The sequence below is a fragment of the Triturus cristatus genome, chromosome 1_1, assembly GCF_964204655.1.
Source record: "Triturus cristatus chromosome 1_1, aTriCri1.1, whole genome shotgun sequence".
Lineage (NCBI taxonomy): Eukaryota > Metazoa > Chordata > Amphibia > Caudata > Salamandridae > Triturus > Triturus cristatus.
In genome coordinates this window covers 84,920,662-84,944,329 of record NC_140579.1, presented here as the reverse complement: position 1 = coordinate 84,944,329, position 23,668 = coordinate 84,920,662, and the positions used below count along the sequence as shown (strand labels likewise).

General features: G+C 43.9%; 1 protein-coding gene across 3 annotated transcripts in view; it reads left to right on the top strand.

Moving 5' to 3' along the window:
* LOC146869532 (phosphoenolpyruvate carboxykinase [GTP], mitochondrial-like) overlaps nt 1-23,668 on the top strand; it is an 81,199-nt gene that overhangs the window by 49,477 nt on the left and 8,054 nt on the right. For all 3 annotated transcript variants that reach the window (XR_014961114.1, XM_085603946.1, XM_085603961.1), the window contains exon 2: nt 19,489-19,743. Coding sequence is in view for 2 of the 3 variants with exons in the window: in XM_085603946.1 (XP_085460072.1) it covers nt 19,489-19,743 (255 nt within the window). In the remaining variant the exon portion in view is untranslated. The remainder of the gene's footprint in view (nt 1-19,488; nt 19,744-23,668) is intronic.

The following is a 23,668-nucleotide window of genomic DNA, read 5'->3' as shown; positions in this document are numbered from 1 at the left end:
CCCAACTCTAAATTGGTGCTAAGTGATCTCAGTACATCCACCTGTCTCATAGACAGCAAACTTGAGTCTAGAGGAATGCTGTTGACCGATCTCCTTTACTTAGCTGTCCCTAAAATCACTACCCACAACACACATACCTGTGAACGTCACAGAGCAGAGCCAAATGATAGAACACTTCACAATCACTGAGAACGTTGTACATGTATGAGTTTGGCCCTACTCTAGCACTGCTTGCAACACACCAATGGACCAACAGTATCGACATTCTTTAATACGGCTGGCTACAAGGTTAACACAACGTAAATAGCTTTCCTCAAAGCCAAGGCAAGCGCTCCTCATATCTTCACTCGACTCCAAATAAGCAGAAAGAGGCCAATTATTTGACAGGTGCACAACAGTTTAAAAACGAAATGGCACGCGTAACAATTAATGCCATTACTGATTGGGCCTTGAATCGGGTTACTGTCATGTATGGGCTTTGGAAGTGTGCTGCTGCAGGACTGGACATTTGGAAGAAAGAGATGTGTTACAGGTAGAAAACACTTAGAGGGCCTCTTCACATTGGCTGTGTGTGCTTGGCTTGGGGGTCGTTTTGCAAGCACAACAGTTAGAGTATTGGACACTTTTTTGATATGTTTGTAATGTTTTCTTCACACTTGTGCTTTAAAATGCTATATTTGGATCCCGTTTTTGCAAAAATTTACAGTAAATATGTGGTGTAAAACCCACCATTTGAATACATTTTTTGCAAAATTTTCTTCCGGGGGGAAATCCCCCCGCACCCTCCTTTTTCAGTTCGGGCTCGCTCGCTTCGCTTGCTCGCTCACACATTGTACAAGGGTACAAATTTTTCGCCCCACCAGTTTCAAAATCCACCAGCCGCCCCTGCTACTTATTAGTCAGTGTGTGCATAATGAAATGTGTGATGATTTCTATCTACTTGTTTCGCATTGATTTTTAGTGCATCCTTTTTAAAGTTGTTTTTGCAAAGAATCAATGGCGGCCTGGCGGGTCTCATTTCGCACTCACTGGGGAGTTTCAGAAATAAATAAATACATATCTTGTTTTTGAAAAAGTCAACTAAGATGAACAGTATCAAACCCCTGGCCTGGCTCAGTCGAACCCCCGGGCTGCTGCAGAAAGGGCGTCTTTCATTTCTTTCAATTATTAGTCAGTCTACAACAACCAATGAAATCCTGGTAGGTCTATGTGAACTATGAGTATTTGATGGGAAAACAAAGGATACAGGTACAAAGCCTAAAAGCACCCCGATTCTCTTACCTATTACTGCAGACACTAAAACGAATTATCGGTGACGCAGCAGAGCCAGAGACTGCCAGTGCCCGTGCCCCAGGCCACAAGGTCGTCACGAGAGTGCGTAGCGGTGATGCGCATGACGCGTCACCGCTACGTTCTCATCGCGAGGGCCGGGCAAAAATGTAGCAGGCACTGGCAGGCTGGGATGGGCCAGTGAAGTCAACGTATGCGCGCCGGGGCGGCGCCGCGGCCGCGGGCAGAGATTAACGTTATGTAACAACGGACGGTCATCATCATCTTGATTCATGTGGCAAATTCAGTGGGCAAATTGCAGGCAGCCGCCCTAAATATAGTGCCGCCTGGGGCGGTCCGCCCCCACCGCCCCCCCCTAGCTACGCGCCTGTGCCTGGTTCCACATCTGGGTGAAAGTTCATGAAACAAATGTATTACACGAAGTCGAGCGATGTCTGGGGAACAGGTGGGGTTCACGCAGGGGGTGCATCAACGTGCGTGGGTGTGTGACTACTGTAATAATGTTTAGTTTAGAGGTTAGCATTGATGAGACGCACTGACACTGTCCATATAGAAATACCCTTGATGAGAAATTCTCGTACCGCCCAATTAAATGTAAAGTACCGGGAACCTGTGTAAAGTACAAATGTCAACGGAACATCTGGCAAGTGCTAGTATCGCCCTTTGTTGTTCGTCTCAAACGTCCTCTAATATTTGATTCTGGTTTACTAGAGCTTGCCATCGATACCTCTTGCACTTCTTGCTTGTGACCCGGCACTTTCACCCTCCACGTCCATTCTCCGGCACCCTCCCTCTCAAGTCGATCCGGCTCTTCAGGTTACTATAAATGAGAGCTGGGTTAACAGCGCCTAGGGGCTAGGAGGAGCAGGAATCAGACAATCGGAGCCCCTCCCTCTCCTGATTAACCTACAGAGGGTACAGACACCTCTGTAGGTTATAGATGTGGTATTTACTACTGTTCCTTTGAGTTACTAGAAGAGTTACTAGAATCTTATGTTTAGAATACTGTTATGTCATTTTTGATTCCATGCCTGGTCAGTTGCTGTTTGGTTCTTGCTCCCGCAACTGCGTATGCCGTGGGCTCCGTCCTGCATACTACTACTTCCTGTAATCTACAAATAAAAGAAGATTCTGGACATTATCAGCGTTTCCTGGAATTTTGGCGTTCCCCTCCTCTACATATTGGTACCAGGAGTGGGGTAATTTCTTCCACCTATTCTGTGCTGTCCTGCATCTAATTTGGAGCCCACCGGACTACCTTCTCTGAGTGCCTGGCACCCTGACGACCTCTCGGGACATAATTTTGAGGTGGGTCGAAACTTTGTCAATTTTATCATTCACGCAAGCTTTCTTATATTGGGCCGCGCACTCCTATTTCAAAAGTCGCTTGCCTGGCTCATTCTTACCGCTCCCACCTCATCGTTCCCAATTCTATGTCAGGACCGGAGGCTCCGATTATGCTTCTCATTCTTTGCTTTATTACCAACAGCAGCCAATAAAAAAACATCTTTTTTATTCCAAAACTACAAATCCCATGAATGCAATGCATCAGAATACCATACAGACTATCAGTACATAAGGCCCAGCTGAGGCAGACACCTCCTCTTTCTTTGCTGCTCCGCAGCCAGTTAAGTGCCTCTCCCTTACTGCTTTTCTTATGATTGTGGTGTATGGGTTGGATGCGCACTGTATATGATAATTAGCGCGCTGTTATAATTGTATTTGCTGTATTGCTGTGAGTTTCGCTCTGCTAAAGCGTTTGGCTACTTATTTATTGACGCGACGTTAACCTTCGTTGTCCCCTCCTTACCGTCACGCTGCTCGTGCAGCGGAGCGCTCGCGTCTGTGCTGATCAGCTGGGAGCGCTTCGGCCTCCCCGGCCGGGCGCTCTGTGCCCGTGGTCTGGTTCTGAGTGGAGCGGGAGTAACTGGGGGCCTGAGGACGGCGCGTCTCTACTCGCGTGCGTCCTCTTTCTCTTTTCACGGGCGGCAGTCTCCGCGCATGCGCTGCGGCCATTTTCCGATCTCGTTCTGATCGGAGTTGTTGTCAGAGCGGGAAACGCTCGGTTTTTTCAAATTCAAAGCCCGTATTTGTGCCCCGACTGACGCCCAAGGAGAAATTAAACCTCGGGCTGTACAATATAGGCATAGGCTCTGCCGAGAGAGGTAGCAGGCCCTCCCTCCACTGTTTTAATCAAGTATTGTGGCATTTTTGTGCCTGGGGTTGTTCCTCTCCCCCTGATTTACTTCTCCCTTCGCACCATTGTTGTGCTATAAAGTATACGTGTTACTAGCACCATGGCTGAATACTCTTATGAGGAGGAGTATTATGAGTTAGAACCTGCGGGTTCCTTTGAGCAAGAGCTCGTTGAAGCCTTAGATGCTGGGGTTCAGCATTCTGTCAGCTCAGCGCTGGTAAGGGCGATTGCGCCCCTGAAACGGCATTTGAATGATTATGCACGACAGCAAGGATGGCTTCCGGCTAAAAGTACCCACCCCAAGCCAACTAGTAAGAAGGCTTCTAACCCCCACTCTGAGGACTTCGCTCGGCTTTCCAGGGCCCTTGCGAATGATCACTCTTATTTGGCGCGCACTGGCCAGGTTGAGTCTTCTCATGAAGACAAGGGGGATTCCTCGGCGGACGGGGACTCTGATCTAGAGGAAAGCGCGCAGCCTGCTAAAAAGACTAGAAAGGAGCATCATACGGAGCCCACGCCACCGCCTAGACACCTGACTTTCGACCCGTCCGATATCATCCACCCCAATTCTACGGCATGGACCCCCTTGCAGGAAGTGGCGGATTACCTCCAGTCAAACCTCCGTCGCCCTTTTGAAAAGGACGTAAGGGCCCGCCTTAAGTCTGAGTGCCCCAGGCCTGACCTGGCAGCCCGTGTGGCAGAAACTCCTGAGGTGGACCCGACCATGATAACCTACCTTAGGAAATACTCTAAGGACCCGAAAAAGGGCATTGACCGCGCCTCGCGGTCATGCCAGGATAAACTTCTAGATTTGTCGGGGCTGTTGGCAAAACTTCTGGAGTTGGGTCTCCAAGCGAAGGAGTCCGGGTCCCCGGTGGATCCCGATTACCTCATTGGTTGGGCGCAGCGTGCGGTGTGCTTGTTGGGCAATGCCAACTGCGCCATGTCTAGCGAAAGGCTGAGATCGATCCTCCACAAGCTCGACCCGAAATTGGCGGAATTGTCTTCCTCGGAGGCAGGTCCAGTAGCCCAGGGTCTCCTTTTCGGACAACCCTTTTTGAAAGAGCTCACCAAATTCGTGGCTACTTTCAGCGGCCTGGATAAAGCGCAGGAGTCGCTACGACGAGCCTTCCGACGGGCCGGACGAAATCGAGGGCGGTCGTCCGGCCAAGGTCATCCCCCAGGCGCCCAGCGCAGTCAACAACACAACAGAGGAGGTTACCAGGATAACTACTCCGGGAACTCCAACTTCTACCCCTCCAGACGAGCGCGGAACCGGTTCCGCAGAGGCAGGTTCGGTGGTAACCAGGGAAACCACCAGGATTCTGGATCAGCAGGTGAGACTTATCCTTTGTTCGGAGGTACAGTTGGGGGGTCGCATTCAATGTTTCCTGCATGCTTGGTAAACGCTCTCGCAGGATCCCTGGATCCTGGAAACGGTACAGGGTTACAAATTGGAAATGTTCAACACCCCCGTCCAGCGTTTCCCCCTCCCCCCCCCCCCCCCCCCCCCCCCCCATCCATTTTTCCCAACTCGATCAGAGTTTTATCACGGGCAAAATACATTCCCTTTTACAGAAGGGGGCGGTTGTCCAGTCTCAACCGCATCCTCGCGGTTTTCTAAGCAACGTGTTCCTGGTCGAGAGGAAAGGGGGCGGGTACAGGTTGGTTCTGAACCTCAAGGAATTCAATGGCTGGATCATTTGCCGCCATTTCAAAATGGAGGGCGTCCATTTGCTGCGCGATCTGCTGCAGGAAGGCGATTGGATGGTTCGGCTGGACCTGAAGGACACTTACCTGGCCGTGCCCATATACGCTCCTCATCGGCGCTTTCTTCAATTTCTGTGGCAAGGCGTCTGTTACGAGTACGCGGTTCTTCCCTTCGGACTTTCGTCAGCACCATTGTGCTTCACGAAACTCCTTCGTCCGGTAATGTAATCACTTCGCTCGCGTGGGGTGAGGCTGATAGTCTATCTGGACGGCGTCATTATCATGGCACAGTGTCCGCATCTAGTGACAACACATCTAGAGTGGTCCATTCACCTTCTTCAGGATCTGAGCTTCATTGTGAATTCTCAGAAGTCCGTTCTGGTGCCCACGCAGTCTATAGAGTTTCTGGGCTTTCAGGTGGATTCTCGCACCTGCCAGCTTCTCCTACCCGCACCCAAGATCAGAACGATAAAGAAAGAATTGAGGTCGATTGTGAACAAGCGGACTGTGTCCTTGAGATCCATAGCCCGGGTAGTAGGCTTGTTGGCCTCCTCGATTCAGGCCATATTTCCGGGCCCCCTTCACTACCGTGCTCTCCAACGATTAAAGATTCAACATCTCCACAAAGGCCTCAGCTATGCCGATCAGATCCCTCTTTCAGAGGAAGCGAGGTGGGAAATGTTGTGGTGGCTCGACCACATGGAATGGCAGAGCCATTTTTGGGTCCAATCCGGAGGTATTGATCGAATCGGACGCCAGTCGTTGGGGCTGGGGAGCCCGCTGCGGTCCGATCTCGACGGGGGGTCGGTGGTCTCCGGAGGAACTCTCCCTTCACATCAATTGCCTGGAGTTGTTAGCGGGATCGTTCGCAATTCGCAGTCTCTCCCCGCAGAAGATGAACTGCTGCATTCTACTAAGAATGGACAACATATCAGCAGTCCGTTACGTGAACAAACTTGGGGGTACACGATCCCGCATCCTGGCGGAGATTGCCAAAGACTTTTGGCATTATTGCCTTCAGTACAATCTGTCAATAGTGGCGGAATACCTCCCGGGCCGGAAGAACGAGGTGGCCGATGGGCACTCCCGGTACCTACGGGATTACAGCAATTGGAGGTTACACCCTCGAGTATTCCGGATGTTGAATCTCCTATGGGGTCCGTGTCAGTTGGACCTGTTTGCGTCACGGCTGAACAAGCAACTTCCGGATTTCTACAGCTGGCGCCCGGATCCGGAGGCGCTGGCCTCGGATGCGTTTCTTCAGACCTGGCCACCAGTCCTTTGTTTTGCCTTCCCACCGTTTGTCTTGATTTCCAGGGTCGTGGCTCAGGCCAGATGCCAGCGCACAGAGATGGTGTTGGTTACACCTTTGTGGAGATACCAAGCTTGGTTTCCGATAGTTCTGGAAATGTCTTGTGCGGCACCGATTCTCCTCCCTCAGAGATGGAACCTGTTGCTGGATCCTCTCAGGGCCCCTCATCCGTTAGTGGTCTTGGGGCAGCTATCACTGGTAGCGTGGCGAGTTTCAGGGACAGATGGCAGGTCCCGGGACTTTCGACAGACGCTTCCGCCTTCGTCAAGCAGGCGTGGTCAGATAGTACCCATAGGTGGTATTCATCAGCATGGAACAAGTGGTGTAGCTGGTGTGTTCAACGGGACGTCGATCCCACTGCAACTAATGTCACCATGGTCATGAATTTCCTGGCTTCTTTGGCGTCCTCTGGTTTTGCTTATAGGTTAGTCAACAATTTTAGATCTGCTATTTCCGCTGGGCATGCTCCGTTGGAGGGCAAGCCAGTGGGAGAACACCCTCTGGTGTGCAAACTACTTAGGGGTATCCGGATGGTCAGGCCCCTGTGTCCAAAGTACTCTTTTTTTTGTGGGACGTTACGGTGGTACTTCGCTTTTTGGATTCTTGGCCACCTAACGAGCACCTGTCACGGAAACAGCTTTCCGCCAAACTGGCGATGTTATTATGTTTGGTCTCTTGCAAGAGAGTTTCTGATATTCGAGCTTTGGATCTCGCAGGCCGTCGGTTTTCCCCGGAAGGGGTGACTTTCACTATTTCCAGACGGTCCAAAAGCAATTTCACTTATGTGTGGTGCAATGTGTCAAAGTGTACGAGGTGAGTACATCTAGTTTCCGTTCTGACTTGCAGGGTCAACTGCTGATTGCTTTGCAGAAACCCTTTCGCCCAGTGTCCTCAGCTACTTTGGCGAGATGGGTGCGTTGGCTCATGAATGAAGCAGGCATTGATGTGTCTCAGTTTGGTGCGCATTCTGTGCGTGGCGCAATGGCATCTAAATCCTTTTCCTTAGGTGTAACCTTAGCTGACATCATGAATACTGCGGATTGGTCGAATGAGTCCACCTTTAAGTCATTTTTATTACAAACCTATAATGGATATTGCATCAGTGGTTGGCTCGGCTTTAAACAAGCTTAATCGGAGCCTCCGGTCCTGACATAGAATTAAAAATTTGCGAACATTCGTGACAAGAATTTTCAATTCTATTAAGGACAACGGAGGCGAGGATTATCCCACCCAGAGTTTATATGTTATTTGAATATAGATGTAAATCAAGTTATGATGATTTCAGGTTGCATTATACTGACTGCCGTATTGCTCTCTCTTGTTCCCACCCTGTTGTTGTAGTTCTTATACCATTGTGATTGGAACATTGTCTGGGAGATTACCGTTATTACGGAATTTTTATCTTTGTTTCAGATTCCAGTGGCAAGTGAAACTTGTTTCTGTTCAGGATATCGTTGGGAATGGCTTTCCCCTTCGCGATGTGAGGCTCGCTCACCTGTTTTGATCTTCAGAGTTTCGTTCCTCGGAGCCGAAGTTCGCCTATTGGTTTTCGGATGTTAGTTCACATGGACAATGGTTCAAGATCTCAGTTCAAGAAGGAGTGATTTGTTCAAGTTCTGGACTTAACAGTTATCGGTCACACAAAGAAAGAGGAGGTGTCTGCCTCAGCTGGGCTTTATGTACTGATAGTCTCTATGGTATTCTGATGCATTGCATTCATGGGATTTGTAGTTTTGGAATAAAAAAGATGTTTTTTTATTGGCTGCTGTTGGTAATAAAGCAAAGAATGAGAAGCATAATCCTCGCCTCCGTTGTCCTTAATAGAATTGAAAATTCTTGTCACGAATGTTCGCAAATTTTTAATTCCTCTGGAATTTCGTCCTCCATTTCGTTCTCCCTGTTGCTTCCTCTGACGTCGCCGAAAGGAAGTTGCCGCGGTGCATCCTGGGAGACTCCTTGATGACACACTCACAGCGGTGGCCATTTTAGGTGAGTCAGATACTGGATTACTGCGTTGTACTTACAGCGATTGTTTGCCTCTCATTTGTGTGACGATACGAACGGTGATTTGCACACCATATGCTATTTACAACAAGTGTCTGCTTCTACCAAGTGCGATACCGCCACCGGTGATTCGCACACCACAGTCGTAACAATTTAATTTTTTTCCTGCCTTCACCTTTCCATTTGGATCTTTTGTGGTGTGACACACTGTGATTCGCACACCTTTCTGTGCCTGTTTTATCAACTAATAAGTCCATATTGCATATATTATACTTCTCTTCTCGGTGGCTCACACGTTATTTTATTGATATATTTTTCTATTTCTAATTTGTGCATTTGTAGTTTTTTCAGTGCAATTTTTTCAATTTTATTACATCCTTTGTTCATTCAGTATGGCGTCCAGCCAGGGAGTTATTCAGCCCGCACCTTTTTTGTCAAAACCAGGCAAGTCTGATTTAAAGTGGAGCGAATGGCTAAGAGATTTCGAAAATTACCTTACGGCCATTGATGCTGATGGTTACTCTCCTTCGAGGAAATTAGCTTTGCTAATAAATCATCTGGGCACAGCTGGTCGCAGGGTCTTTGACAATCTATCATGCTATCCTTCTCCTACATGTGAAGATACTGTATGGAATGTTTTCATCGAAGCTAAATTACGCATGGCCAAACAATATTCCGACTCAACAAGTGTTCTATTAGAGAGATTTACTTTCGCCATGTGCAAGCAATCTTCAGAGGAGTCTGTGGAAGATTACGTAGCAACTTTGAGGGTTCTGGCTGAGAAGTGTGAGTTTGGCCCCAATGTTGACATTCACATAAGGGACCAGTTTGTCTTCTATTGTTATTCCAAGAAGATCCAAGAGCGCCTTCTTACCTCACGTAATCCCACCTTGGCTGAAACAATTGATATTGCTAAAAGCATTGAAAGATCAATTGTTACATCTAAGGTTTTATCTGGTCATTCTAACCAAACTACACTTCTTCCTACTCAGTCCGCAATTTCTTCTAATATAAGTCTGATTTCTGGTGACAATACTGTGTGTGCTATGAATGCTAAACAGACTTTCAACAAAAGGCCTTACAAAAATCAACCTTCAAGAGGCCAATTGGTTTGTTTTCGGTATGGTTCTAGAAACCACATAGCAAACAATCGCAGTTGTCCAGCCTTAGGGAAAACATTTACTAAATGTCAGAAATTTGGACACTTTCAGGGTGTATGTAGGAGTGGTATGAATACTACACCATCAAGTAGGGTTAAAGTTTCAAGCATTTCTTTGGACACTCCTGATGTCCAAGATTGTACTTCTCAATTTGCTAATTTTTTAGTTACTGTCGAAGTCCCTGAATCTTCGGACAAACCTATTAAAGGGCCATTAGTTGACATTTCCATTGATGGTAGAATTATTCTAGCCATGGCTGATTCAGGAGCTCCTGTTACTATTCTAGCAGATTGTACATTTTACAAATTTTTGGCCTATTGACATGCCACATCTTATCTCTGATATCAACCCCAAAGTTTTCGGGGAACAAGACATTGATCTGCTGGGTTATAGTCTGGAGTGTCTGGGCAGATCTGTTAGGACAAAAATGTTAGTAGCCATCAAAGGAAGAGACATCATTGGATGGAAGGACCTTGCCCTTCTAGGTATCGTCCTGGACAAGATCCTCCAATTATCTTAGGTGATTTTCCCTCAAATATTTTATCTGTCAGTCAACCAGACTCAATTGTTAAAGATTTTTAAAAATCTTTTCCAAATGTATTTAAAAATTCTGTTAGCACTATCAAAGGCTACGAACACACTATTATGTTAAAAACAAATGCTGTTCCCATAGTGCATAAGGTCAGACATGTACCTCTTAGTATCAGAGAGGATTTAAAGTCTCTGCTTAATGACCTCCAAACTGAAGGTATAATTTCTCCTATAGATTCATCAAAATGGATTTCTCCGGTTGTTTTATGGAAAAAAAAGACTGGGGACCTGAGACTATGTGTGGATTTAAGATCTCTCAATCAAAACATTCTTGTCGATTGCCACCCCCTACCTCTCATACACGAAAGGTTAGCAAATATTGGGAAGTAAAAGTTTTTCTCCACTATTGACTTACACTCCTCCTACCTCCAAATTCAACTTTCTCCTAACTGTCAAGCACTTACTGCCTTTGTAACCCCTTTTGGGGCTTTTAAGTATCTTAGGTTAACTTTTGGCCTCGCTTCAGCCGCGAGTGTTTTTCAAAAACTCATGGACAGTTTGTTTGGTGGTTTTTCGCAAGTGCAAGCATTCCAAGATGATTTATTAATTCACACACAAACCAAGGAGAAACACCTACAAATTCTTAACAAAGTACTAACTATTTTACAAGACAGAGGCATGACTGTAAAAGCTAATAAATGTAAATTACTTGTTAATACAGTTGAATATCTGGGTCACACTATATCAAGTGAAGGCATCAAACCAACATTTTGTAATGTAGAAGCTATACGTAATGCACCTCCTGCTTCTGACAGACGCCTTATCTTTGTATCCTGGCCTGTGCAAATACTATGCCAGGTTCATACCTGATTACGCACAATTAGTGCAACCACTAAGGTGTCTCCTCAAGAAAGGTACTGAATTTGAATGGAATGACACTCTGTGAGACATTTGAAAAAATAAAACTTTTAGTTATCAATGCACCTGCCATAAACCCATTTGTTTCTAACGCCAGTCCTTTTGTGTCTGTGGATGCCAGTCAGAAAGGTCTTGGGCCAGTTTTTGGACAATGGTATGATGGCAAAGAAAACACCATTGCTTTTGCCTCCCGTGCCCTAACACCTACTAAATGCAACTACAGCACGATTGAACGGGAGGCTCTTGGGCAGTTCAGAAATTCTAAACATACATTTGGGGAACTCAGTGTGAGATTTTCACTGTTCACAAACCTTTGGTTTCCTTATTATCTGGCAATGGTCTGGGAAAATCCTCTGCCAGGCTGGTTAGGTTACTTTCCAAATTACAAGAATATAATCTCATTATAAAATATATTCAAAGGGGGTAAAAACATCCGGGCTGATTGCCTTTCTCGTATTCCTCTCCCTGATTGCAGTGAAGGTGAAAATAATGTCCACAAAGATTGTGTGGTTGGTCTTATAGATGCTGTTTCCATGTGCAATGGCAACATCTCACAGGATGAATGGGCTTCTGCCATGGCACTTGATGAGACTCTCAAAAAAGTGGTGGTGTTCATTAAGAGTAAATAGCCTGCTAATAAAAATTTGAGCAAAGGTGTAAAGTGCTTTGCACAAATCAGTGAATTATTGTCTTTTGAAAATGGAGTTTGCGTGAGGAATGTTTGTTTCTACCTCCCACTACCCTCAGAGAGAAGATCATCAAGATTGGCCATGAAGGCCATTTAGGTATTTCCGCTACCTATAAAAGATTAGAAGACATCTACTGGTGGCCAGGTTTAGACAGATAAGTGGCCCTTTTCATAGATAATTGCCCTAATTGTGTTGTTTCCGACAAACATTGAAAAACCAACAAGAAGCCTTTACTTCCAGTTCCATTCCCTTATTCCCCTTGAAAAAAAATTGCCTTGGACTTTTCAGGACCTTTTAATTTGTTACCCTCAGACAAAAGGTACTGTCTGGTTGCCATTGGCTACCATTCCAAAAGTAATTAAAGCTAGAGTTGCTGCAAAGCAATCACTGCAAAAGCAATCCTATGATGGGTTTTCTACATCTCTTGGCCCTGATCTCAAAACTAATGATTGGGTTCTCATCAAAAAAACCTACAAGGTTTGCAAGGGCCAATCTAAGTTCACACTACCAGTTCGGGTTATCAGGGTCACCAAACCTTCTGTCCTTTTAGAAAACAAAGGTTGGTGGAATAAGAACAATATTGTGAAACTTACTGACAATCAAGTTAGCATATTTAACAACGGTTATGGCAACAGGTCTAATGAAGATGATACTGATTTTACTTTTGGACCTGGTTTTGACATCATAAACTTTCATAATGCATCGGTTAACTCTGATTCTACTGCATTTTCTTCCCCAAGTTGCTCTAATGTTGTTTCACCTAGTACTCGTTCTTATAATTCACTAGCTATGACATCTGCACGTAATCAACGAGTTTGTAAAATGCCTGTCAAATTTCATGATTATGTATTATATTAAAGTTTTGTATTATATGGGGGGAGGGTATGTGGTATTTACTACTGTTCCTTTAATTTACTAAAATGTTAGGTTTAGAATACTGTTATGTCATTTTTGATTCCATGCCTGGTCAGTTGCTGTTTGGTTCTTGCTCCCGCAACTGCTTTTGCCATGGGCTCCGTCCTGCATACTACTACTTCCTGTAATCTACAAATAAAAGAAGATTCTGGACATTATCAGTGTTTCCTGGAATTACTGGCGTTCTCCTTCTCTACAATAAAATAGAATATTTTAGAAGAGGAAAGTTGGAGATTTAAAAAATAGAACAGAGAGAATGTATTTCTCCTATTGACTTCTATTAAGGGCGAGGCCTCAGTCGGGGCTATGGTCATGGGTGGGACTTGTAAGTGTGCTGCTGCAACTTAGGTCGGATATCAGAAATGCACATATATATTTTGTTCTTACCTGTCAGCAGCACATAGAAAGCTCTACAGCAAGCAGAGAAAGCGTGACAAAAACATTGTGCACGGGCCTGCAGGAGCAGGTTAATGGCAGTTCATATGCTGAATCACACTAGACCAGTCCTGGTCGGCAGACGCCTGTCGAGGAATCAGGTTCTTGCATGTAGGAATCGGGAGACGGGAGAGAAGCCTTGAAATCGGTAGTCTCTTGCCTGAACCAGGAGGGTTCGCATGTATGCTGATACTAAATAAGCGTTACTCGTCAGTTAAAAGAAAAAGGAACCTTACAAGAAACGCAAATTGTCGGAATGCATAGAGCCCTCAACCCCCAGCGCCTTGATGTCAACTTTCAGGGGCCCCTCATAGGCCGTTGCAGACTGCAAGTGAGAGACATTCAAGCACAAGAGGCAGCCTTGGTTAGGGACCCTTAAGTGAGTTTTACAGGGGAAGGGGTTGCAATGAGTTTACATTATGCTGCTGATTTAGGCACCACTAGTGTTGTAATGTAACGCACAGTACATAAATAAGCAAAATCACTTCAAGCCAGTATTTTTAGTCCTAATCGGTGTATACTTCATACATCATGTACAAATAGAAAGCACTTTTAAATGTGTTCTAGAGCTACATTAATGATTAATAATTAAAGATAAACAAAGGCCTAAAAGCTGTGTTACAAATGAATGCGTACAATTTTGTTTCATGTCCTATTCAGTATCATTCAAAAAATAGAAACCCAGCTATGTCATGCGAAATAACTCTCCACTGAAAAAAACATATGAAAAAAAAGGTTTTCTTGTAAAAACCCTCACCCACCAGGTTTACCCCTTGGTAGCATGCTTCATCATCGGGTCAATCCCATTCTGCTGCAGATCGGGGCATGATGCGGCCTACGGACTACGTGGGAGCACTTTTTGATTTTACACAATGACAAAGAAGATGTTAAAAAAGGAGTGGGGGTTACTTTGTTCTTGTCCACATCTTGTTGGTTAGCGCATGCAGACTGCACTTCCTCTTCGTGTGTTCGTCCCTTTGGTGGAGTGTGGACCAAGTACAGAGTAATGTTCTTCCACTGCTCGCACTCAGATGGAGATACTTTTTAGTTGGTCGGCTGTTTTGTGAAAGAGCGCACTGCCTTGTTGTGCGAATTCTGGGCTGGCTGTTGGTTTGTGGCCATTTTCTCTTGGGATTAACCTTTCTAGTATAAATCACTGCAAGAGAGCTCTTATGGAACACCTTCACACACACAGATGGGGGCACTGTGTATTGGTTGGCTCTGCACAGTCACGATGCACCATAAGGATGTTTTCTAAACCAGGTAGCAGACAGTACTGCCCACGGTAACCCGTCCAGTCGCTGTTTGCGCCTCCAAGCACCGGTTATTGGTATTCTAGAAGTAATCTAAACATTACAGCATTTCGCAGGTATAAGGAGCACTGCATGCCGGCCTGTGCTGGAGTGACGAATAAGCTTCCAGAGTTAAAAAAATAGAGAATTAAAACTATTACACAGTCACTGCTGCAAACAGAAGCAACACAACCGTGTTCACACAAAGCGGGAGTTGATATGGTCCTTGACTAGCTATTCGTTATTATTGGCATTCTTTGATATGGTCTGTTATACAGAAACTTTGCAATCCTGAGTACACTAAGCAATACATGAGAAGAGCCTGATGTACTCGATGAAAATGTAGTTATAATAAAGCGTGCATTCTTTAGTATTCTATACTACAAGTCCACTTTGATTGCCAACAACCACGCATTGGACTAAAGGAAATGTTTCTGCATCAAACCTTGTGTTCCACATACTATAATGTACTTTAAACATATTCAAAAAGTTTGAGGGACCTGTCGATCATCGCGCCGATAGGTTTGTCTGGTTCAGTTTGGCAGTTCCATCCTATTTGACATGAAATAGTCCACACTTATGAACACTCACGTGTGGCCACTTGCACAGACACACAAAAGTGCTGCCACTTTTATTCTTCCCTCCTACAAACACATGCACACACATTTGTATTAAATTCTTCTAAAAATGTAATAGGCACATGCGTTGTCAAGGGCACCTGTGCCAGGCAATGCATCGCTACTTGATGCCAGACAGATCAGACTGCAGCAACAATTAACTTTCCTGTGTGAAATAAAAGTTGTTGAAACGTAGACCGGGTGCAGCAGCCAGTGGCTTTGAGTTGCGTAGCGAATGTGGTATACTAGGGTGGGAATGTTGTGAATAGCCCTATGATTTCACACAGAGCCAACTCTTCTAAAGTAGCCCAAACTTGCCTTTGCATTAAATCCTAGCCATACATGAAACCAGTGGGCAAACAATGGGCAGACAGGGTATCACAAGATGCAACGAAAGCATTTTAGGAGGCTTATCTGTGGACATTTCTCATCACGTAGACATTTGTAGAGATTGGTGTACCTCAAGTACAACTGTCCTGCAAGACCCCACTGTATTGCATTTGATCGCTGCCATGACTCTTAGCGTCACACTAACATGGCATTAATTGTGCAAGCATGGTCAACGACGTCATCAGTGCATCACTGTTTGTAAATAAGGGACTGTACAATTTGTATACTATTCTCAAAACGCAGCACAATAGATTTTAACAGTGAGTTGTGCTTCCTGACATTTAGTACATCTGGGCCATACTGTCTGCTCTCATGCACTCCACTCAAAATGCCACTATCCTCCGGTTGCAGATCAGAAAAAGAAGTGGTTTATGTTGTGGCATGTGGAATGAAGATGCAGCGATGTTTAAATATCTTTCATCAAAGGGCATTTCAATAGGATTTGTAGAGGTTCTTCAAAGATGACAGAAAACGTTTCAAGTAAGCAAAACCACAAAAATGATGTACTCCTGTGTTGTCAACATAATTAAGGTATGGGCATAGCCACAGAGGAAAACAGGAAAACATGCCCCATTTGAGGCTATAAAAGTCTCAGACCATGAGAAGAAATTCTTAAGACTTTTTGGGAACTAGGAGAAACTTGTCTCGTGAAGAGTCTGACCGTGCAGAAAAACCATCCACTAACTACTCTACTAAAACAAACAACCAGTAAAGATCAGATGTGATGCAAAATGTAAATAAAATGCACGATTTGCATGCTTGGAGGACAAACTGAGATAAGCGTGGCAAAGCAGTCCCACTTGTTAATGGCAGAAAAAACCCCAATAACCTTAATAGGGGTAAATGGAGACAATAACAAGTATTGGTAAGGCCGTTAGGTCTTGCCTATGCCAACGTTAGTGGCTTTGCCTGTGTCTTATAGCCATGTTGTACAGCATCATGGCAAAAAGTAAAGTTAGAAAAAAGTGCTGGCTGAGCATAGCGCTTTACTTTTAGCCATGCTGCGCAGTCACGCTGCACTACAACACGGCTACAGCAAACCCATTAGCTTTCACATAGGCGAGACCTATTGGCCTGCCAAAGCTTGTTCCAAAAACCATGACAAATCCAGCATTCTAGAAGCCAAAAGGATGCAAGCCAATGTCAGACCTATTGGCAATGTGTGTGTTTTTCTTGTTGCTTAGCTTAAGGCAGTGCTTGAAATGGAAAAATAGAAATGCAGGTACTCTATACAACAGTACCTGCGTGTTTCTGAGAAGTGCCGGTACTTTCCAATTAAAAGTATTGCATTTCTTTTGAGAAGTGCCGCTACACTCTCTCTCAAAATAAAAAAAAGTGCTGGTACTCCGTACCGGACAGTACCGGCCCGTTTAAAGCACTGGTTTAAGGTATACCATAGATTTAGTATGTCGTATGCTTTTTTCCCCTATTCCAGTCTCCTGTTTCGTCTTGGTTGCCCGGTGAGGTAAACAGCTTTTCAAAAGTACCTAAAAGCAAGCAAATATGTGTGCACTGTTCTTGTTCTTTACATATTCGTCCATCAGAGTTTGTAAGACAACGTTTTTGTCTGTTGTTCGCTACTTGGGTGGTAAGTCTATCAGGTCCCTATGTAGAATATTACTTTCCATTATGAGGTATTCTCTTGCTAGTTATGATTCAAGCATGGTCAGATATTTCCCTGTATTTGTTTGGAGTAAGAGCAAGCACATCTCTAAAGGCAGAAGGAATGGGCCAGGCCACGTGTTTGGAAAGCTCCAAGTTTATACTATGGTGTTGAAACGATTATTCAGTTTGTCTTTTGCGGTCATTTTGAAAACATGCGTCTAGTTAGTAATTTGTATTTAGTGGCGCCGTGGAGAATGCTCTTTACATCAATAAAAGATAAATTCATATTAGAGTCTGATTTAAAATTGTATTAATTCCTTGACTGCACAGGTGCCTGCGTGCTCCTATGCCTCGTACTTTCTTAACGAATATTTGTCCAAACACTTGAGGGACCTTATCCTTAACCGCTGTGGCACGTGCACATCACATTTATGAATACATCATTAGAGTGTACAGCAGCCCTTTTATGCCTTTTTAATACATAGAAGCCTGCAATTACTTTATAAAAGCCAGTCTCTAATTTCCTTATTGCAGTCGAGTTGTGATGTGTCTAGAGGCCTGTAATAAAATAAATGATGGACCTGATCAACTGTAATAACTTTTTCAGTGGAGTTCTGACATCATAATTAGGGCTCCCTGTTTTCCGTTTTTACTGATTTTTACAGATAAATACAGACAGAAAACTATGTATATTCCTGTGTGTATTCATTTTTAAATACAGAAAAATATGGAAAATAGGCCTGCTTGGGTGATTTTTTTTTTTTCTACTGTCAATCATGAGTGCCAGGTCAGTAGTGTACCGATTGAGAAGTAGGAGAGATTAAAAAAAAAAAAGACAATAGATTTCTTAATTAAGCTTAACTAAGGGCAGTTCTACAGTTTTTATGCTATTCTACAATGCAAGTGTTTTCAGACCACGCTATTGCACTGTATACCGATGAAACCATTAGGACATTGAAATGCGAGTATACATTTACAATTTAAATAAATGTGGAAAAATACTTATTGCTGCTTCATTTATACAGTGAACACAAAATAAAAATGGATAAATATAGAACAAATTAGCAAAAAATAAATGTGGATAAATACAGACGGAAATGTTGAAAAAATAAATACCATAAAACCGGGAGACCTAATCATAATGTATCCTGCCAGCAGCCAAGGTGAAAAGCAGTTAACAGCTTCATTTAAGTAACTAAAAGGAGAAATGGCTTTTCGTTCCTCTGATTTTCTTTTTCTAAAATAAAGAGTGATCAGCAAAAATTAGATTTTTGTGGCAACATGTTTATTTTTTCCTTCTAGGTAACTACAGGAACAGCATAGTATATATTGCTATACGTTCTGAGCCACAGCAGATTTTCTTAATCATAAACTGATTCTACACACTTGTAACTACTTTTTATTGTATGTATTTTGCACTACAGAGTATACTTTTGTTCTTCATGGGTGTAAACATAATAGCTCTTTCAGATGCCAGAGCCAGTAACAAGGGTGAAGGGCGGGTCATGGAGTATGAATACAGCTGCAGTTTAAACAAGGAAACCAGGAACTCGTGTATACTTCCTCTGCTAGGTTTTTGTGAATAGAAAACGTGATCAGCAGAAATGAGATATTTATAGCAATATGTTTATTTTTTCACACTATAGGTTATTATAGGAAAGCTACAATCTCTGGATGTTTTATGTCACTTGAGCCACAACACTTTTTAACTTGAGTTGCCTTAAACTGATTCTAATAAATAAATAAAAATATGAACTGCTTTTGTTGCATTTAATTGCAATCTAAAGATTCTGCTTTTATTCTTCTAGTCTTCAATGAACATGAAAACGCAAGTATGGCGTAACCATGTATTTTAAAGAATAAAATATAATCTGCTGTACATTATAAGGCTATTACAAGTCACCTTGGAGTTTTATGACCCCCCTTTTCGAATTTTTGTTCTTTTGGTCTCGTTCCTCTAGATGGTGATGGAACTGTTGGTGACTTGCAATATCCTTTTACTGTACGTCAGAGGGTACTTTATCTGATATATTATACGTTAATGGGGTAGTCCGTTGGGTAAGAAAGACATTGGCCATGCTGCTTCACTCATTTGTGTGGATGATATGCACACCTTGGTTTTTCCCCTGGCTTATCAAGAAAACCCCAAGAGGAAAAGAGAGGGAGGGGGAGGTGGGGGGGGGGGGTGAAGGGGTTATTCGTATTTTACTGTTGTAAGCTTTGTCTATATGTACAGAAATTAGGGAAAATGGTCTGTTATTGCTTTTTGACAAAACTTTAGAGCGGGTTGCCCTGAGTTGAACTGAAATAGTGAAAAGGCGGAATAGAATGTTTTGCCATTCTAAAAAGAAACCACGACCTAGTCTTTGCACTGTCTGACGCGTGTTCTCTTTTCTTATAATCTCGTGTTCTCCCCCTTGCAGGATCTGTTCCCATTCGCTGAAACAATGTGCAGCTGCACAGAAGAGTCCAGGTCGCTCAGTGCATACTCTGCGGGTCCTGAATGGGGATCTGGACCTGCTATCTGGCAGGGTGAGGGAGTTTGTGGTGAGCAGTGCCAAGCTATGCCAACCAGACAGCATCCACATATGTGATGGCACGCCAGAAGAGGAGCGCAGTGTGCTTGCACTGCTGCAGAAGGATGGCATGATCAAGAGACTGAGCAAATATGAGAACTGGTAAGAGCAGGCAGCGTGGTGGCAGGGCGTGGGTGGGCGTTTTTGTTACCTGGCACTTATATAGTGCACACTGAGCAGTTATTATTTATTTGATGTCTTTATGGGATTGAATTGCATGTGGTAGTCCAAGGACTACTTCCAAGGCATTTTAACAATTGCAAGGAGGTACTAGAAGGGAAGTGCTTTAAGGTTAGCTGCTTGGCTGACCCAAGAATTGAGACACTGAAAGATTCAGGAAATGCTCACTGTGAGACCCTCCACTGCAACACCATCAACTGCACAGGCACTGTGAGAATGTACTTTTTTTCATCCTGGACACTGTTAAAAAAAAAAAAAAACTCTTCTCTCTCCTCCAGGGTACTTGAAGATCATTTAATTTTGATGTGGAACTTATTCTAGAGTCCCATGCTGTGCATCATTTCACCATCTAAACCTGGCATCCCGAAACATTCGCTATTTATTTATTTTATTTGTTTTTGAGTGTTGAACAGGCGACACAATAGCCTTCTTTTAGAATTTTTATCACTGTTGGGTTTTGACACATCGCTGAGAACTCTAGGTAGACGGCCACCAAAAATCAGGGGAAAGAAAAGTGGCTAGGTTTAAACCGGTTATTCAAATTAAGAATTGGCGGCAAAGCACAGAGTGGTTGACAAAGTACACAGATGCTGAAAACAATCGCTGAAAAACAAAGGAAAAAGGTTCTTCAAAGCCTCTAAGAAAATGCTCCCTTTCGTTTTTGCCTGAAGTGACAACATAAACTAGCACGTCTTCCAAAAGATCAGAAACCTGAAGGCCATAAGACTGGTGAGAAATGTAATTCTAAAACCTGGAAGATGCAGGAGATACCATCTTTAAAGGCTGTAGGACTATTAGTTTAAGAAGATTTGCATGTCCCAGAAGAAGCAGATGCAGGAGGATCCATGGGGGAGCAGAAAGTGTCTGCAAGAGTCTGCATCAGTAGTATGAGAACATCTCAGAAAAAGTAACTTCGACATCAGAAACAAAATGTGCACCTACAATTCCTTAAAGTGAAAGCCACAAGAGTTGTATTTGAAGAAAGGAAACAGCCTTAGATGCTGAAATATTTGGCAGTCGAACAACCTCAAAGACCAAGGAGCCGACCGGGCCGAAAACGAGACCTCCGTGCAGATAAACCTTGGCGCTTGGCTTCAAGAGACTGAAAGAAAGGACAAGGACATCCCAAGGGAGAAAGATATACCAGAAGAAGAGTGGATCAATCGTCAACATCGAGGCGGCTTTGAGAAGAAAAATGAATGCCTGAAGTCGAAATGGCAGCGCTGCTACTGGAGAAGGTGATTGATCACAGATTATGTGCTTCAAAAATCCCCCACGCCAGGCACAGGGACAGTGGAAGAACTCCTAAAAGCAACCCCAAAACCTCTATGGGAGCTCTAGGATGGTGAGCATTCAATTGGTGAGGAAGAAAAATGTCCCCTTAAATGAGGACACACGCTGGGATGAAAAATTAATGGCAGGATGTAATAGCATATTCACCACAGGGGGAAGTAGATTCCTACCCATGAAGGCCGCCACCCCCAGTGTTGATGGAACAATTTTCAGAGTGGGGGTGCTGTCATCAATGTAATATCACTGAAGGGATTTTAATGCGTCACAGAAAGATCAAGTGTAGCAGATGAGCCACGCCCATTCAGCAGCAGGTGAGGATGTGATTTGCAGCCTTGGGTGCATTTTGGAGCACACTGTCGCAAATCCATTGTTAAAGCATGGGAGGTAGGACAATGCCATTTGGAGGCAGCATATATTCCATTGAAATGGCCACTAACTTTGCACAGATGTACTGATAAAACTATACAGAGCACACATGATAGATAACGTGTCGGTTTTCAGCGAGTATTTATCATTTGTGCATCACTGAGTAACATGTCTTGATTTGTTTCGATCATATGAAAACCCTTTGTTTCCATCACACTTCAGAATTACAAAAAAACGTGCTTCATTGGTGCTCTTGTAACTGGTGATATATTCTGAAATAGTGTACAGTTCATTGACCGGTATTTAAATTGTGTTGTGTGTTAGATAAAAATAGGCACCCAGCCTTTCCTTTCTCATTCACTGTATTCCAGGTAAGTCTATCACATAGTTCATAGATCACTTTACAAAATCCTACAAAGTTGCAGTCAGAGAAAGAAACGTAAACACCAATCTCCATACCCCTGAATTCCAGTTTGGTTTTACTGGAGTTGTTGCAGCGCTCCTTGCATCCTTACTTCCAGCACCCGCCATCACCCCCCGATGAGCGTTGCCTGTACCCTACTCTTAGGAAGAGAAAACCGGCCCTTAGGGAGTACAGCTAGCGGAAGAACAGACCGTTAGGTTTCCTACAAGAGTCGCTACACCCAAAACGGAGATGAAACCAGCCAATTCCTTCAAAGCATAATTCACGATGGTAAGGAAGCCATCAGTGAACCAGCCTCACTAAAGGTGGTAACTTTGAGAGGGGAAGGAATATATGGCCTTACCTCAAGACCTGTGGATACATTAGAACCAATATATCTGTGGATTTCTTAATGGAGACAACAGCCCATAAGAGAGCCAATGTGCTCACCTTCACAACCCACCACCAGACAAACACAGCAGAAGGCTGTATGTAGTTAGGAGAACACAGACAGGGCAGCACAACTAAACAGAGAACAGTGAGCTCCACTAATCAGCTCAGCAGATGCTTTCATCAACAATGGAGAGTGAGACCTCATGCTGTATCCACCAGAAAACTATAAAAATAGGTTAAAATGTGCCACTCAAGAGGGAAAGACCCGATCAAATACATTCGCGAAATCATCCTTAGACATAGCAGACATTGCCAATAGATAATTGTGTATTGGAACAGTAGTGACAAAACACACAGTACTCATGATTCCAACCTTCAAACCAAAGGTATAGGCCTAATTGGTCAATAGACCACATAAAGGAGACTACCTGTTTGGTGGAGCAGTAGATGACTTGCTGGAGCAAACGAAGGTCACTGACTAAGCAAGAACGATGGGAGCCGCTCGATACAAGGCGTCCTTCAGAAGGGCTGCACAGTGCAATAGACAGGGACGTCTCTGTTTTTCAACCTTAACAGTTCCAGATATGCCAAGGGTCAGGAGAACAACTGGAAAACGCATGCACTCTCATGAAGAGCTCTAGGCCAAAGAAAAAACTGTTCCCTAAAAGTGAAGAGTGGAAAGACACAAGTAAATTGGCAATGCTCCAGGGGTTGGACAGACACAAAATGGACTAGGCAAGCCATCGAATACGAAGTAGACAAATAAGAGGGACAGTAAAGCCAAACAATTTTAAACAGTGGGTCGGTTTCAAGCCTCTCTGTTCTTGGGAAGCATACAATCTGTCCTTAGCAGCCAGACAGCTGCATGTTCTGGTAGGCCGACCTAGAAATTGCTGTCGTCTAAAGGTGATGTTCATATGTTGGTAGAAATGAATGAAAAAAGAATGAAATAAAAGTAGAAATATAAACCATATGTCACCATCCATTGCGCTGAAGTGGAATGCTTTTTGGGTGGATGATCATACGTAAAAATGACCGACTGCAGTGAAGAAAGCCAATAACAGGAGTGAGCTGATAACCGCCCTATGCTCCATGTTGTGGTGGATAGAACCAAAATGCAAATACTAATTGAACAGACCAGTGGATGAAGAGGATTGACCAAAGCCCCTGTGTAAAAATTGACTTTTGGTTCTGGCTCAAACGTACAAAAACGCGCACATCTGCTAGCTATGGTATACAATGCCCACAAAGAACGCTATATCTCAGGTTGTCCACTATACACAAAACATCCATTTTGTAATGTGCACTAGTAAAAAGGTAATCCGGCTTGAAAAAACATGGCATCTACTCCTGTGCACCAATTCCCCTGCTGTTCTGGGCACAGTGAAAAGG